The sequence below is a fragment of the Monodon monoceros genome, unplaced genomic scaffold (assembly GCF_005190385.1).
Source record: "Monodon monoceros isolate NGI ecotype Baffin Bay Population unplaced genomic scaffold, NGI_Narwhal_1 Super_Scaffold_2, whole genome shotgun sequence".
In the NCBI taxonomy this organism is placed as follows: Eukaryota; Metazoa; Chordata; class Mammalia; order Artiodactyla; family Monodontidae; genus Monodon; species Monodon monoceros.
This window is the reverse complement of record NW_021703776.1, coordinates 10,338,565-10,351,327: the sequence shown is the minus strand read 5'-3', so window position 1 is coordinate 10,351,327 and position 12,763 is coordinate 10,338,565. Positions and strand designations below refer to the sequence as shown.

The 12,763-nt window shown below is 42.8% G+C and overlaps 1 protein-coding gene across 3 annotated transcripts in view; it reads right to left on the bottom strand.

Moving 5' to 3' along the window:
* Positions 1–11,791, bottom strand: part of CUNH7orf25 (chromosome unknown C7orf25 homolog) — a 110,752-nt gene extending 98,961 nt beyond the window's left edge. For 2 of the 3 annotated variants that reach the window (XR_003795103.1, XR_003795102.1), the window contains exon 1: positions 11,646–11,791. Coding sequence is in view for 1 of the 3 variants with exons in the window: in XM_029232992.1 (XP_029088825.1) it covers positions 9,436–10,701 (1,266 nt within the window). In the remaining 2 variants the exon portion in view is untranslated. Of the gene's footprint in view, positions 1–9,055; positions 10,723–11,645 lie in introns of those variants that run through there. The other variant, XM_029232992.1, reaches the window with a different exon arrangement.
* Positions 11,792–12,763: the final 972 nt, after the last annotated feature.

Below are 12,763 nucleotides of genomic sequence, written 5' to 3'. Positions count from 1 at the left end.
CCCAGGTGTGCAAGGCTTGTTCACCATTCAAAAATCAATTAATATAATCTATAAATACACTAAAAAAGAAAAATCACATGGTTATATCAATAAGTGCAGAAAAAGCATTTAACAAAATCTAACACCCATTTATGATAAAAACTCTCAGTAAACTAGGAACAGAGGGAAGCTTTCTCAACTTGATAAAGAATAGCCAAAAACTCCCACAGCAAACATCATAGTTAATAATGAGAAACTCAAAATGTTCCCACTAAGATCAGGAACAAGCCAAGGATATATCCTCTTCTTTTCAATGTCATACTGGAAGTCCTAGCTCATGCAATAAAATAAGAAAAGGTAATAAAAGGTATACAGACTGGGAAGGAAGAAATAAAACTGTCCTGTTTCTCAGATGACATGATCATCTATGTAGAATATTTGAAAGGATTAGCAAAAAAAAAAAAAAAAAAAATCTCCTGGAAATAATAAATGATTATAGCAAGACGTCAGGATACACTTTAATATACAAAAGTCATTCACTTTCTTATATATCATCAATGAACAAGTAGAATTTGAAATTAAAAACAATACCATTTACATTAGCACCCACCAAAATTAAATACTCAGGTATAAATCTAACAAAATATGCATAAGATCTATATGAGGAAAACTACAAAACTGACGAATGAAATCAAAGATCTAAATAAATGGAGGGATGTTCCATATTTATAGATAGGAAGACTCAATATTGTCAAGGTATCAGTTTATCTCAACTTGATCTATAGATTTAATGCAATCTCATTCAAAATTCCAGCAAGTTATTTTGCATATATCAACAATCAATTCTAAAGTTTATATAGAGAGGCAAAAGATCTAGAATAGACAACAAAATATTAAAGAAGAATAAAGTTGGAGGACTGAAACTACCTGACTTCAACACTTATTATAAAGCTACAGTAGGGCTTCCCTGGTGGCGCAGTGGTTGAGAGTTTGCCTGCCGATGCAGGGGACACAGGTTCGTGACCCGGGTCAGGAAGATCCCACATGCCGTGGAGTGGCTAGGCCCGTGAGCCATGGCTGCTGAGCCTGCGCATCTGGAGCCTGTGCTCCGCAATGGGAGAGGCCACAACAGTGAGAGGCCCACGTACTGCAAAAAAAAAAAAAGCTACAGTGATCAAAACAGTGTAGTATTCACAAAGCAAAAACCTAGACTAGATACACAAATGATAAAGAGAAAGGAATCTAAGCACACTACTACAGAAAATCAACCAATCACAAAGGAAGAGAGCAAAGAAAGAAGGAAAAAGGAATTACAGTCAGAAAAATTAACAAAATGGAAATAGTTAAGTCCATACCTAATAATAATTACTTTAAATATAAATGTACTAAATTCTCCAATTAAAATATATACAGTGGCTGAATGGATAAAAGCAAACAAACAGAAAATCGAGACCAAACTATTTGCTGTCTACAGGAGACACAGTTCAGCTTTAAGTACACACAGAGAATGAAAGTAAAGACATGGAAAAATATATTCCATGCCAATGGAAATGAAAGAAAGCAAGGGTAGCTATACTCATAAAAGACAAAATAAACTTTAAGCCAAAGACTGTAAAAAGACACAAAGAAAATCATTATATAATGATAATTATATCAAGAGGATATGACATTTGCAAATATTTATGCACCCAACATAGGGTCACCTAAACATACAAAGCAAATATTAATGGACCTGAAGGGAGAACCAATCACACTCTTTGGTATTTGCCAAAAAGAGTTGAAAATTTATGTCCATACAAAAACCCACACATGGATGTTTATAGCAGCTCAGTTCATAATTGCCAAAAGTGGTAAGCAATGAAGAGGGCCTCCTCTAGATGAATGGATAAACTGTGGTATATCCAGACAATGGAATATTATTCAGCACTGAAAAGAAACCCGCTATCAACTCATGAAAAGACAGGGAGGAACCTTATATGCCTAATACTATGTGAAAGGAGCCAGTCTGAAAAGCCTGGATGATTCCAATTATATAACATTCTGGAAAAGGCAAAGCTATGTAAGCAGTAAAAAGATCAATGGTTGCCAAGAGTTTGGGGGAGGTTGGAAGGAGGAATGAATAGGTGAGGCACAGAGGATTTTTAGGGCACTGAAAACACTCTTTGATACCATAATGATGAATACATGTCATGATACATTTGTCCAAACCCATAAAGTGTGCAACACCAAGAGTGAACAGTAACATGAACTATGGACTTTGGGCGATTATGACACGTCACTGTAGGTTCATTAATTGTAGCAGATGTACCACACTGGTGGGGGATGATAATGGGGGGGCTGTGCATATGGAGGTCAGAGAGTATGTTAATCCTTGAACAACACAGGTTTGAACTGCACGGGTCCACTTATATGCAGATTTTTTTCAATAAATAGGAACTGAAGTACTACACGATCTGCAATCGCTTGAATCCTTGGATGTGGAACTGCCTATACAGAGTGCTGACTATAAAGTTATACGTGGATTTTTGATTGCTTGGGGCTCAGCACCCAAACCCCTGCATTGTTCAAGGGTCAGCCAGCTATGGGAAATCTCTGTACTTTATTGATCTCTGTATCTTTACCCTCTCAATTTTGCTGTGAACCTAAAATTTCTCTAAAAAAACATAAAGTCTTAGTGAAACTGATCAGGAGCCTGTGGGGCTCCTGGGCACAAAAGTCTTTCCATATCCCCTGCACAAGTCTTTCCACGTCCCCTGTTTCTTATTTGTATGAAGTAGGCTTCCCTCAGCCTTCATGACCTTCCCTGAGTTCCAAAGGGCAGGTTCAAATAGTTGTCAATCAGAGTAGTGAGGGGTTGAGGAGACAAGGGAGGAGCAGTCAAGAAACAAGAGTGCAGCCTTGGGGCAGGGTCCTGGTTCCTCGTCAAGGGATACCTAACACTACCTCAAGAATACCTTTGGGACAGGGTCCTGGTTCCTCCTCAAGGGATACCTAACACTACCTCAAGGATACCTTTGGGACAGGGTCCTGGTTCCTCCTCAAGGGATACCTAACACTACCTCAAGGATACTTTTGGGACAGGGTCCTGGTTCCTCCTCAAGGGATACCTAACATTACCTCAAGGATACCTTTGGGACAGGGTCCTGGTTCCTCCTCAAGGAATACCTAACACTACCTCATGGATACCTAACACTATCTTTGAGCTCTTCTGCAGAACTAAACCCCCCACCAAATGGAAGATGTTACCTACTTAATGAAGCATTCTTCATTCCAGAGAGAAGGTCACAGAAGCCCATCACAAAACCACCTGAAGCCAGATGACCTCTGGATTGAAGGAATGCAGGCCTTGCAAGCACCCTGATCCTTATCAGCAGCCCTGCTCCTTGACTATAATACTCCCCACAAACCCCCCTGGCTTGGGACACACTGTTTTGAGGGCATTAGCCCGCCTTTGCCTGGAAAAGCAATAAAGTTATTCCTTTCTACTTCATCCAAACTCTGTCTCCGAGATTCAATTTGGTGCTGGCATACAGAGGCCAATTTTCGGTATCATTAGTAAAAAATAAAATAAAATGAAATAAATTATTATAACAAAAAAGAAGTGTAATTGATTTGGGCACATTTAAATATATAATAATTCATGAGTCCAATATGGTACTCACAAAATAGAATCTCCCTCCAAAAATTTCATTGCTGTTATTGAAGGTGACTATTATACCAATCCCATACTCTGAAAACCATTAATTAGAGAAAAGGAATTAAGGATACCCTGACATTCAAGAAGAAACTATATTTCAGAGCAACCAAATGGCCCCAGCTCATAGGGAAAGATTTTCGGGACCCTTATAGAAGAATGATACCTAATAAGTGTAAAGGAAATGGTAGAAGTGGGAAAATCACCATTTTGTCACTCTGAACGAAATAACTGATTCAAGGTTATAATGATTAATACATGCTAAAATCATTAGGTGAAAGGACAATGGGGAACTGAATATTCACACAGTGCAAAAGTATTATTTCATAGTTAATTTACTAGTCCCAAGGGGAAAAACATCACTTTACAATGGAAAGTTCTGGCTGTCACCACTTTATTCAAAGGGACAATACTTAACATTACTAACAGTGGAACAACCAGATATGATATGACCCCTGGTGTAATGCAAATGAAGAATACAGTATCACCTATAAAATATTTAATCCAGCTTTTAGATCTCATTTCCAGTTTACAGGAAATAAAATTTACCACCAGAAACAATTAGATAAATCAAGAATATAGGATATCCTGTAAGACAACAGTCCTGGTATCTTCAAAAGCCAAAGTCATGAAAGAGTTAGATTATGTGTTAAAGCAAAATAGAATTATGAAATATTAAAGCCAAAAGTAATGCCTAGTGTTTAACTGGATCCTGGTTAGACAGAACCCCTGACATCAGAATATGAACTGGGCATTAGGTGATGTTCAGAATTATTGCTAATTTTCTTAGGTGTGCTCATGGAATCATGGTTGTGCAAAAAAATGTTCTTTCTGGAACTGAATACTGAGGGAGGTATAGGTAAAAACATCATGGTGTCTGTAATTTATTTTAAAATATTTCAGCAAAAGAAAAACTTAAATAGGGCAAAATAATAACGCCTGTTTAACTGAGGTGATGGGTATATGAATGCTCATACTCTAATTGTTTTTCTGTACATTTGAAAACTGTATTTATTGCTTCTCTCCCATTTTGTCTATTCTTCCTTTTGGGGACAAAAAACCATAATGGCAGTTAGAAATATTTCCTAATACACGAAAGGAAAAGCCAACTCCAGTGGCTTAAATAAATCGGGGTTTTATATTTTCTCTCAGCAAGAAGTCCTGAGGGAAGCTGACGTCAGCACCAGAGTCTGTGACGTTCCCTCGGCCTTCCTCTCATCCTTATAAAATCATTTATTCTGTCACAAAATGGTGATTTCCCCGACTCTACTGTTTCCTTGGCGCACTAGCTAGCATTCCTCCTCGGGGCAAGCCTGGCCATTGCCCACGTCAAATCAGGAAAAAGATGGAAGGAAGAGGAGGCAGAACTAACAGACTTGCCCCGGGTCTCACTGGCAAGGATTTCAGGCTAAGAGAGCAAGGATGTGGCTGCTTCCAGCCCCTACAGGACAGGCAGGCAAAGGCAGGGAGAACTTGGACCAGGTGCAGTGTGCTGGCTCCTGCTGTCTGCTGTGACCTTTGTGGACCTCACTATTTGTCCTCCAGGTCTCAGCCTCTCGGATTTCCCATCCTTTTATTTCTTTGCTGCATTCTGGGAAATTTATTAAGAGCTATGTTTCAGTTCAGAATCTTTTCTTTAGTTTTGTCTGATTGACGTTTTTGAAGTTTTTTTCTGAACTTCTCATTTTAGTGAGGCTTTTTCTATTACTAGAACTCCCTATTGCCTGTATTCTCTCCTTATGGTTTCTATACTTTACCTTCTTAAAACATTTTTTATTTATATGGAGACGGATTTCTGATTCCACGATGCCAGGTCGGGGGAGGTCTTCCCCACAGTGCACTCCTGGCCCTTCTCCCCTTCTGGGGACACAGAGTCATTTATTGGACCACCTGGGATGCTCTGCTCAGCTCTGCCCTTTTCCTCTTGGGAACAAGCTTCCCACAAGTGAGGTGTCCTCTGCACCAGACATGCTCTCCCATCACACGCCCAGCACTACTTGTGCCTGGGTGGGTAGCATCTGCCGAATTCTGGGGTTTAGCCCACTTTCTGCAGATATAAACCACATCCTCCATCTTAGCTACACGCAGTGTTTTGTCACAGATGGTACTTTAGCCTCTATCTGCCTCTTTGACTCATTCCTCTTTTTTTTTTTTTTAATAATATATGTGGGGAACACGTCAAACCCTCCATATTTACTTTATATTATTTATCAGATTATTTCACTATGATCTTAAGTTGTTGAGGAACTTTGTGCTGCTGACTCACTGGCGGCGGAAGATTTCCTCACATGATTTCACAATGTCTCACTGAAAGCCCATCCAAGCAAAGCTTCATTTCCATTGGACTCTGTGAAGCTTGGGAAACTGCAGTGTCCCACAAGTCACGAATGATGCCATGAGTGTTTCTGTGAGGTATCTGAACGATAGTACTTACCTGGGATCCATTTTTATACTAATTTCACACACCTGGGCCTTCCCCATGACGCTCCTAGCAGAGCACAGTCCGGACTTGACATCCCTCAGGCTCCTTTTCTTCCACTCAGAGCCACTGGAGTCACATTTCCTTGCTGTCACCCTGGGCAGTGTTTACAAGATCCTTTTTCTCAGGGACTCCAGCCTTTCCAAGATTCCGGTTTCATGCAGTGAGGAGTCTTGGGGTTACCTATTTACCTCAAAGTAAGCCTCCTGCCTCCAATTTTATTGCAGCATGGAGATTAATCCCCAAGTCCCTAATATTTAAGTTGGGGGGATCGTCTCTGTCTTTTATCCTCTGGCAAACAAGATTCCCACAGGGTGAGGTGTTCTTTGCCTGGGATTGAAATTTTCAGGCAGCTTTCTTTTTTAGGATATCTTGTTTTAGTATCAGAATCATGCTTATATTCCACAAAATGAATTCCCAATACAGTAATGATCTGAGACAACCAGCTTGCAATTACACAAATTAAGATACAGCTCCCAGGCTGCACACCTTCACAGGACCCTGTCCTCAAGCAGGAGCAGCCCAAGTTCTCATTTGGGGGGAGGGGAGGGCGAGTAAATGGAACATCACATCTTACCATGCTAACTATTTCCACCGCACTTAGGGGTACTGTTTTTTTTTAACTGAGGTGAAATCCACAAAACATAAAATTAACTGACTTAAAGCGAAAAATTCAGTGGCTTTAGTACATTCGTAATGTTGTGTAACTACCATCTCTATCATATAGTTCCAAAACATTTTCATCACCCGAAGTTGTTTAGGGCAGAATTGGCATGATACTTATGTGTCAGATTCAGTTTGCCCACATTATTTATTTTTTAGAGCAAGGAGATTATTTGATATTTAAACGTAAGCAAAAACTTACCTAAAGAAGTTAATTGGACCTGGACATTTTTTGGAGGTCGTTAATTAACTACTTGAACAATCTTCTCAAGGACTATGGGTTAAATAGGTTTTCTAGTTCTTCCTCAGTTTTAACTCATATTTCCTAAGGATATCATCTGTTTCACTGAGATGTCTAAACTTATCAAAATAGTATCTAGCTATTGTATATTTCCCTATAATTAGGGAAATTATAGCTTCTCCAAAGCTGTTTTATATCTTTCTTGGTCTTACAGCTCTCTTATGTTGTACTTTCTGGTTTTTATGCTTCCCTTGAGAATTCTTTTGACTTGTCTTCTCTTATATGGACCACATGTATTCTCCACCCTTGCCCCTCATTTGGAAGTGATTCAGCTTGGTTTCACTTTTAGTATCAGTAATATTTCCTGTTTGATACCTGCAACTATATTGCTCTATGGCAAACTGTGTTTGACATGACAGGAACTTGATAAATGTTTATTAAATGAATGAGTATCACATCAATTCTGCCTTGAACACACCCAGCATATACTACCTTCCACCATATTGTACTAGCTATCATTATAATCCTATCTTTCCTTCCATTAATTCTTCCTCCATACTACAGGTCTTTGTTTTACTAAGAGATTTGATCATGACCCATCCTTTCTTAAAAATGGCCAATGGCTCTCTAATGCCAAACTCTTCAGAGAACTTTGCCTGCTTTTCTACTTCACTTCCAGTTTTATAAACTGTCCACATGAGCCCTGTCTCTGAACAGGCCCTCATAGTCACACTTCTGTACCTTTCCAATCCACTCCCTGTACACTTCCTGTTGAGTCTCACACCCAAACCCTCAGAGATCACTGCCTCTCTGACTTCCTGTCCCCATAGCACGAATTACTCCCTTACTCTGTTCCCAGTCTTTTAAACGTAACTCTTAGAAAATTTAATAAATTAATTATACTTCAATTGTTTCCTTCCATTTCAGACGACGAATCCCTTAGACCAACGAGCAATTAGTCATCTTTTATACCAATAACTGTTATAATGCTTGGTACATAATAGTACCAAGTAATTAGTACTTTAATAGGTGCTTGAAAAGGCCTAAGCCCAATTTCTAACACTTGACAATTTCTGCTCCAGTGAAAGTTAAATCTACCTCTCCACACTAACTTGGAGCCCCAATCACAGCCTTTTCCCCTAGGAAATGTGTTGAGTTAGTAATAGAATCTCTCCCAGGAGAAACGCCCCCCCCCATACACTTAATTTTGCATTTCATTTCATGGGCCCCGACAATCAAGTTCCACCTTCTCAACATTGTGGCTGGAAATTGAAGTTTCCCTACTCACAGAAGAGGGGCTGGCTCAGTGGAAAGGCCAGGCTGTGAGAACACAAAATCACGTTCTAATAATGGCTCCTACACTTAGCACAAGTTAATACTTCAGCTTTAAGACTCAATTCCCAATTTTTTAAATGTGAATACGTACCTACTTTGCTAATTTGTCCTCACTGCACATTCATGAAACACCTAGCACAATACGGACATAAAAATTTCTTTTTAATTACAACTGTGTCATGAAACAGGCATGGAATCTCGTGCCACTGTTTCACGAGAGAGACGTAATAATGCAGCTGTCCCTTCCCACTTGCAAAAGGAATGGGAAAAGTAGTATTCATAATCCAAATACTGCTAATGTGGGGGCCATTTATATTTAAAAGTAAAGCCTATTATTTTATATAATTCTTTTTCAATATATTCAAACAAATATTTAACCTTAAACACCTTAGGTTTGTAGTAGTGTGACTGTTGTCTATCTTATCACGATGGTGTATCAAGAGATTCATGGGACTCCCATGATCAGAATTCCCTTTATTTCCTTCTATATTAATGTCCTCTTTGTAAACGTAACCACCAGACTGCACCTGACAGATAGCAATCAAATAAGTGTCTTTTCAGTAACAGCCATAACTTTGGAATCTAAAATTCATTGAAAACTACTACCTCCCAGCCTCAACCCATATCGATTGCTAAATCAATACAATGAAAAACAAGCTTCAGAGGTTTCTCCAGATATTTAATGCAAGATGCCACGTAGCCACAGTCCAAGAGATGCGGTTACCATTAGGGGAGTGGTAGCCCTACTGAATGAAACAAATCAAAATCCTGTGATACAGCTACAAGCCTTATATAGATGTATTTCTGTTCTAATTATAATGTAGCCAGTTTGATAAATAAGGTTGCCTCATGTGCTTTTTTCCTACTTTAGGTTATATACCTTATAGATGAGTTAGACAGTCAACTTGACTGGTTTAAGAGCTCTAAAGAGTATTAAAGAGCATTATTTTTACTATAGACCATTTTTTTTTTCCAATTAAGAATGGAAAGACACAGCCTTTGGTATAAATAACTTACTCCCATGACAGTATTTAAAGGATATCATCAGTGTTGGTTGTCAGTTGTGCAGTCTTTTGGTAAGGGGGTAGCTAGGGCCTCTTTGCTCTCAGTGAGTGCTCTGGGCTGATGAATAAACACACTGAACTTAACACCCTGGTTGTTGGCAGCTCTGACAAAACCACTATTGGCAGTCATTGTGATGGCTTTTAGGGTGTCTCCTGTCCCAAAAATCGTTAATGAGCGGCTGTTGATTTTTGAACTGGACACTAGTTTCAAGGCACGCTCAGAAGGCTGGTCTGGGACCACGTTAATTCGCTTAATTAGCATAGCAGCCCGCTCTCTCTCCCCGGGTCCTCCTAAGGTATCTAGGATAGACTGAAAGTCCTTGACAGCAGATTCGCAGGCAAACAACTCCTTGTCCTTCATAAATGCCTCCAGCTGTGGCAGAACCTGCTCTTTCCTCTCTTGCTCTGCTTGTTCGGTGAGCACTTTTTCTCTGAAGATAAAGCGGCAGCCTCCGTAGCTGAGGGCGGATACATATGTGATTAAAGTAGTAATGTCCAGGTTGGCTCTTGTGCACACGTCAACCTTGATCTCCGTTGGAAATGCGACACTGGCTAGGATGTTTTCTCGGTCTACTCTGGTCACCCGCAAAAGTTCGGGGCCATCATCGTCCGATTCGCTCTCGCTGGCCTGGAGCTCTTCACGGGGCTCTAACAGAGAGTTCACGGCTACTATGTCTCCCCTCACAGATACACCCATTTCTTTCAGCTTCTCAGCCATGGGGCTGGAGACACTGTTGTAAAATGCGAAGACGATGTGAGGGTTGCTGTACTGCACCGGCTGCTGGTGACTGGCCTGGAGGAAGTCTTCAGCCTGCTCAACGATGCTTTTGTCGCCATACTGGCCCCGGCCCAGCCAAATGTTATGCAGAGCTTCAGCCTTCCGGCCAATGGCTTTCACCCAAGTATGACCACCATTGGCAACGACATCCACCACAAGGGTCTGCTTTTCGCCCAAGGTGTCTGTGTAACCAAATACATGGAGAACGCTGACCACATCTTCCAGGTTTTCTGCCGATTCCACGATGGCTCTTAGGTGTGTCAGGTTAGTGCTCTGTAAATGGGACTCCTTAATGGCTACTTTCCCAGCTTCTACCTTCTGTAGGAATTTTAATTCTGCCTTCAGTTTGCTGCACAGCTTGGCACTACCTTCGATGCCACCTTTTCTTGACCTGGAGAGTGACTCTGCTCTCTTCATCAGTTCCTTGGCTATGGCGATCCGTTCACAAAGCATGGAGTGTGCAGACATGCTGACAGCATTATGTCTTTCCTATGAAAAGAAACAAATCAACCGCAAGCAATTCTTCACTCAGGATTCTAAGACTTCATTCGGACCACAAAGATTATGGAGGCCGGGTCTATGAACCTGGGATTCTGTGTGTCTGATTCTGGAGTGACTCCCTCCTCTGAGAGCTAAGGAAAGGATGATAGCTAGACTTCTGAACTGCTCCTTACGTCCGCTGGGTTCTAACACTCTTTGCGCCTTCATTTCTTCAGCTTGAAGGTCATGGGATCCACAGTATATCCCGGGTTAGGATAAAACGCAGGGGGCTGGCAACCTACTACATAAGGAATTCCCTTATAAGCAGCCTTACTGTTCAGTTGTCGAGAAATTTTAATGGAAGGGTCAAGATAAAAATGATTAAAATAAAAGCATCCACACAGACTAGCTGGTGAACAAACTGTCCAAAACAGGAGACTCTCTCCTCAATTGACCACGCTAACCTTCCATGAGTGGGTCTCCTTCAACCTGCTGCCTCGTGATTTCCCAGGGGCACACGGTACACACGCCCAGGAATCCAGACCGCCTCGTACCTGCATGTGACGTCAACCCAGCCCATTTCTAAAGACCGAAGGCGCCCACCAACTCGGCTCCCGCACCCACTCCGAGGAAAACGCCCGAAGATAAAACTCCACGGAGCAGCCCGCGGCGGCCCGGGCGGGCGGGCCTGAGGTCGGCGGGGCCTTCCGGGCGGGCATCCGGCCCTGCTCGGTCCACCTGCACCGCTGGCCCCGTCGGGCAGGCTCGGGCTCCAAGAGGCCCCACGGCCAGCGCCGGGACGGAGGCGCGGGCGGAGAGCGCTCGGCGGCTCGGCGCCCGCCACCCGACCCGCCGACCCGGCCCAACCCCCTCCCGGCCTCGGAAGAGGCGCCCGGCTCCCCCACCCCCTCGCCCGTTCCCCGACTCCTCACCGTCAGCGCCCAAGACTGCGAGCGCGAGCAGGCGGGCACGTGCGCGCGAGACCGGGACCCGCCGAGTAACCTCACTGGGCAGCCCCTACCCCACTCGGGCCTCAACTGCTGCTCCGCTGGCGCGAGCTCCGCCTGCGCCAGCCCCGCCGCCTCGGGTTTTTCCCGCGTCACGTGGCCCCGCGCCGGGTGACGCCGAGCCCGCTATTCCCAGGCGGCAGCGCGGCCTCCAGAGCGGGGCTGACGCTAGCGCGGCGGCCATGTTTGTTGAGGGAAGAGGCTTCTTCCACTCCCGCCGCGAGGCGAGCGCGGAGCGCGCGACCGCCTGGCCCCAGGAAAGATGATCTCCCACTGGGGCACCAGCCGCTCGATCCCCAGCGTGCCAGGCAGGCTGAACCCGTATCCTAGCATCTAATCATGGTTAGACTTTGCCTGGGGCGGCAGTCGGTGCATTTTGGTGGAGAAAACCTCCCGATCGCGCCCACCTCCTCTCCGCGGGTCAAGTACACCGTTTTGCCATCAAGCTGAAACCCCTACGACTGCCAGACAGTGGTTGTCGTCTTAGAAAAAGTTTGGCTCATTTTAACAGAAAACTGGCTGGAGAGGTCTGTCAAAGCTTTCACAGCTGTTAAGTGCTGTAGCTGGGATTTCTGACCCCATCCCAAAGCACTTGCCACTGCGCCACCACGGGCTCTCCATTAGAAAGTGTCATATTAGAGACGCGCTGCCTTTCTGAAGAGGACAAACGATTGGTGGCTGGCTTCTGAAGGGCTGGGAAATTGATATTAGCTTTAGTAGAGTGTCCAGAGTCACCCATAAAGTAAGGCTAACTTTAAAATTTTAAGAGGACTTTAAAATTAATCGTATGCCTGCTCCTTTCCTAAACCTTACTTAAATGACAGGAAAGGAATAAACCCACAAGACTAAAAAGAACAAGAGATGATTGCACATGAGATATGTCGATACATTTTTCAAGACAAAGAGCAATAATGACACTTATTCAATGCTTATTATGTGGCAGGCATTGTTCCAAGTGCTTTTCAACATACTTATTCAATCCTCTGAACCTAAAAGATATGGTTTAGAGTTAAGTCCGCCAGAGAGAGGTTATTTGAAGCCAG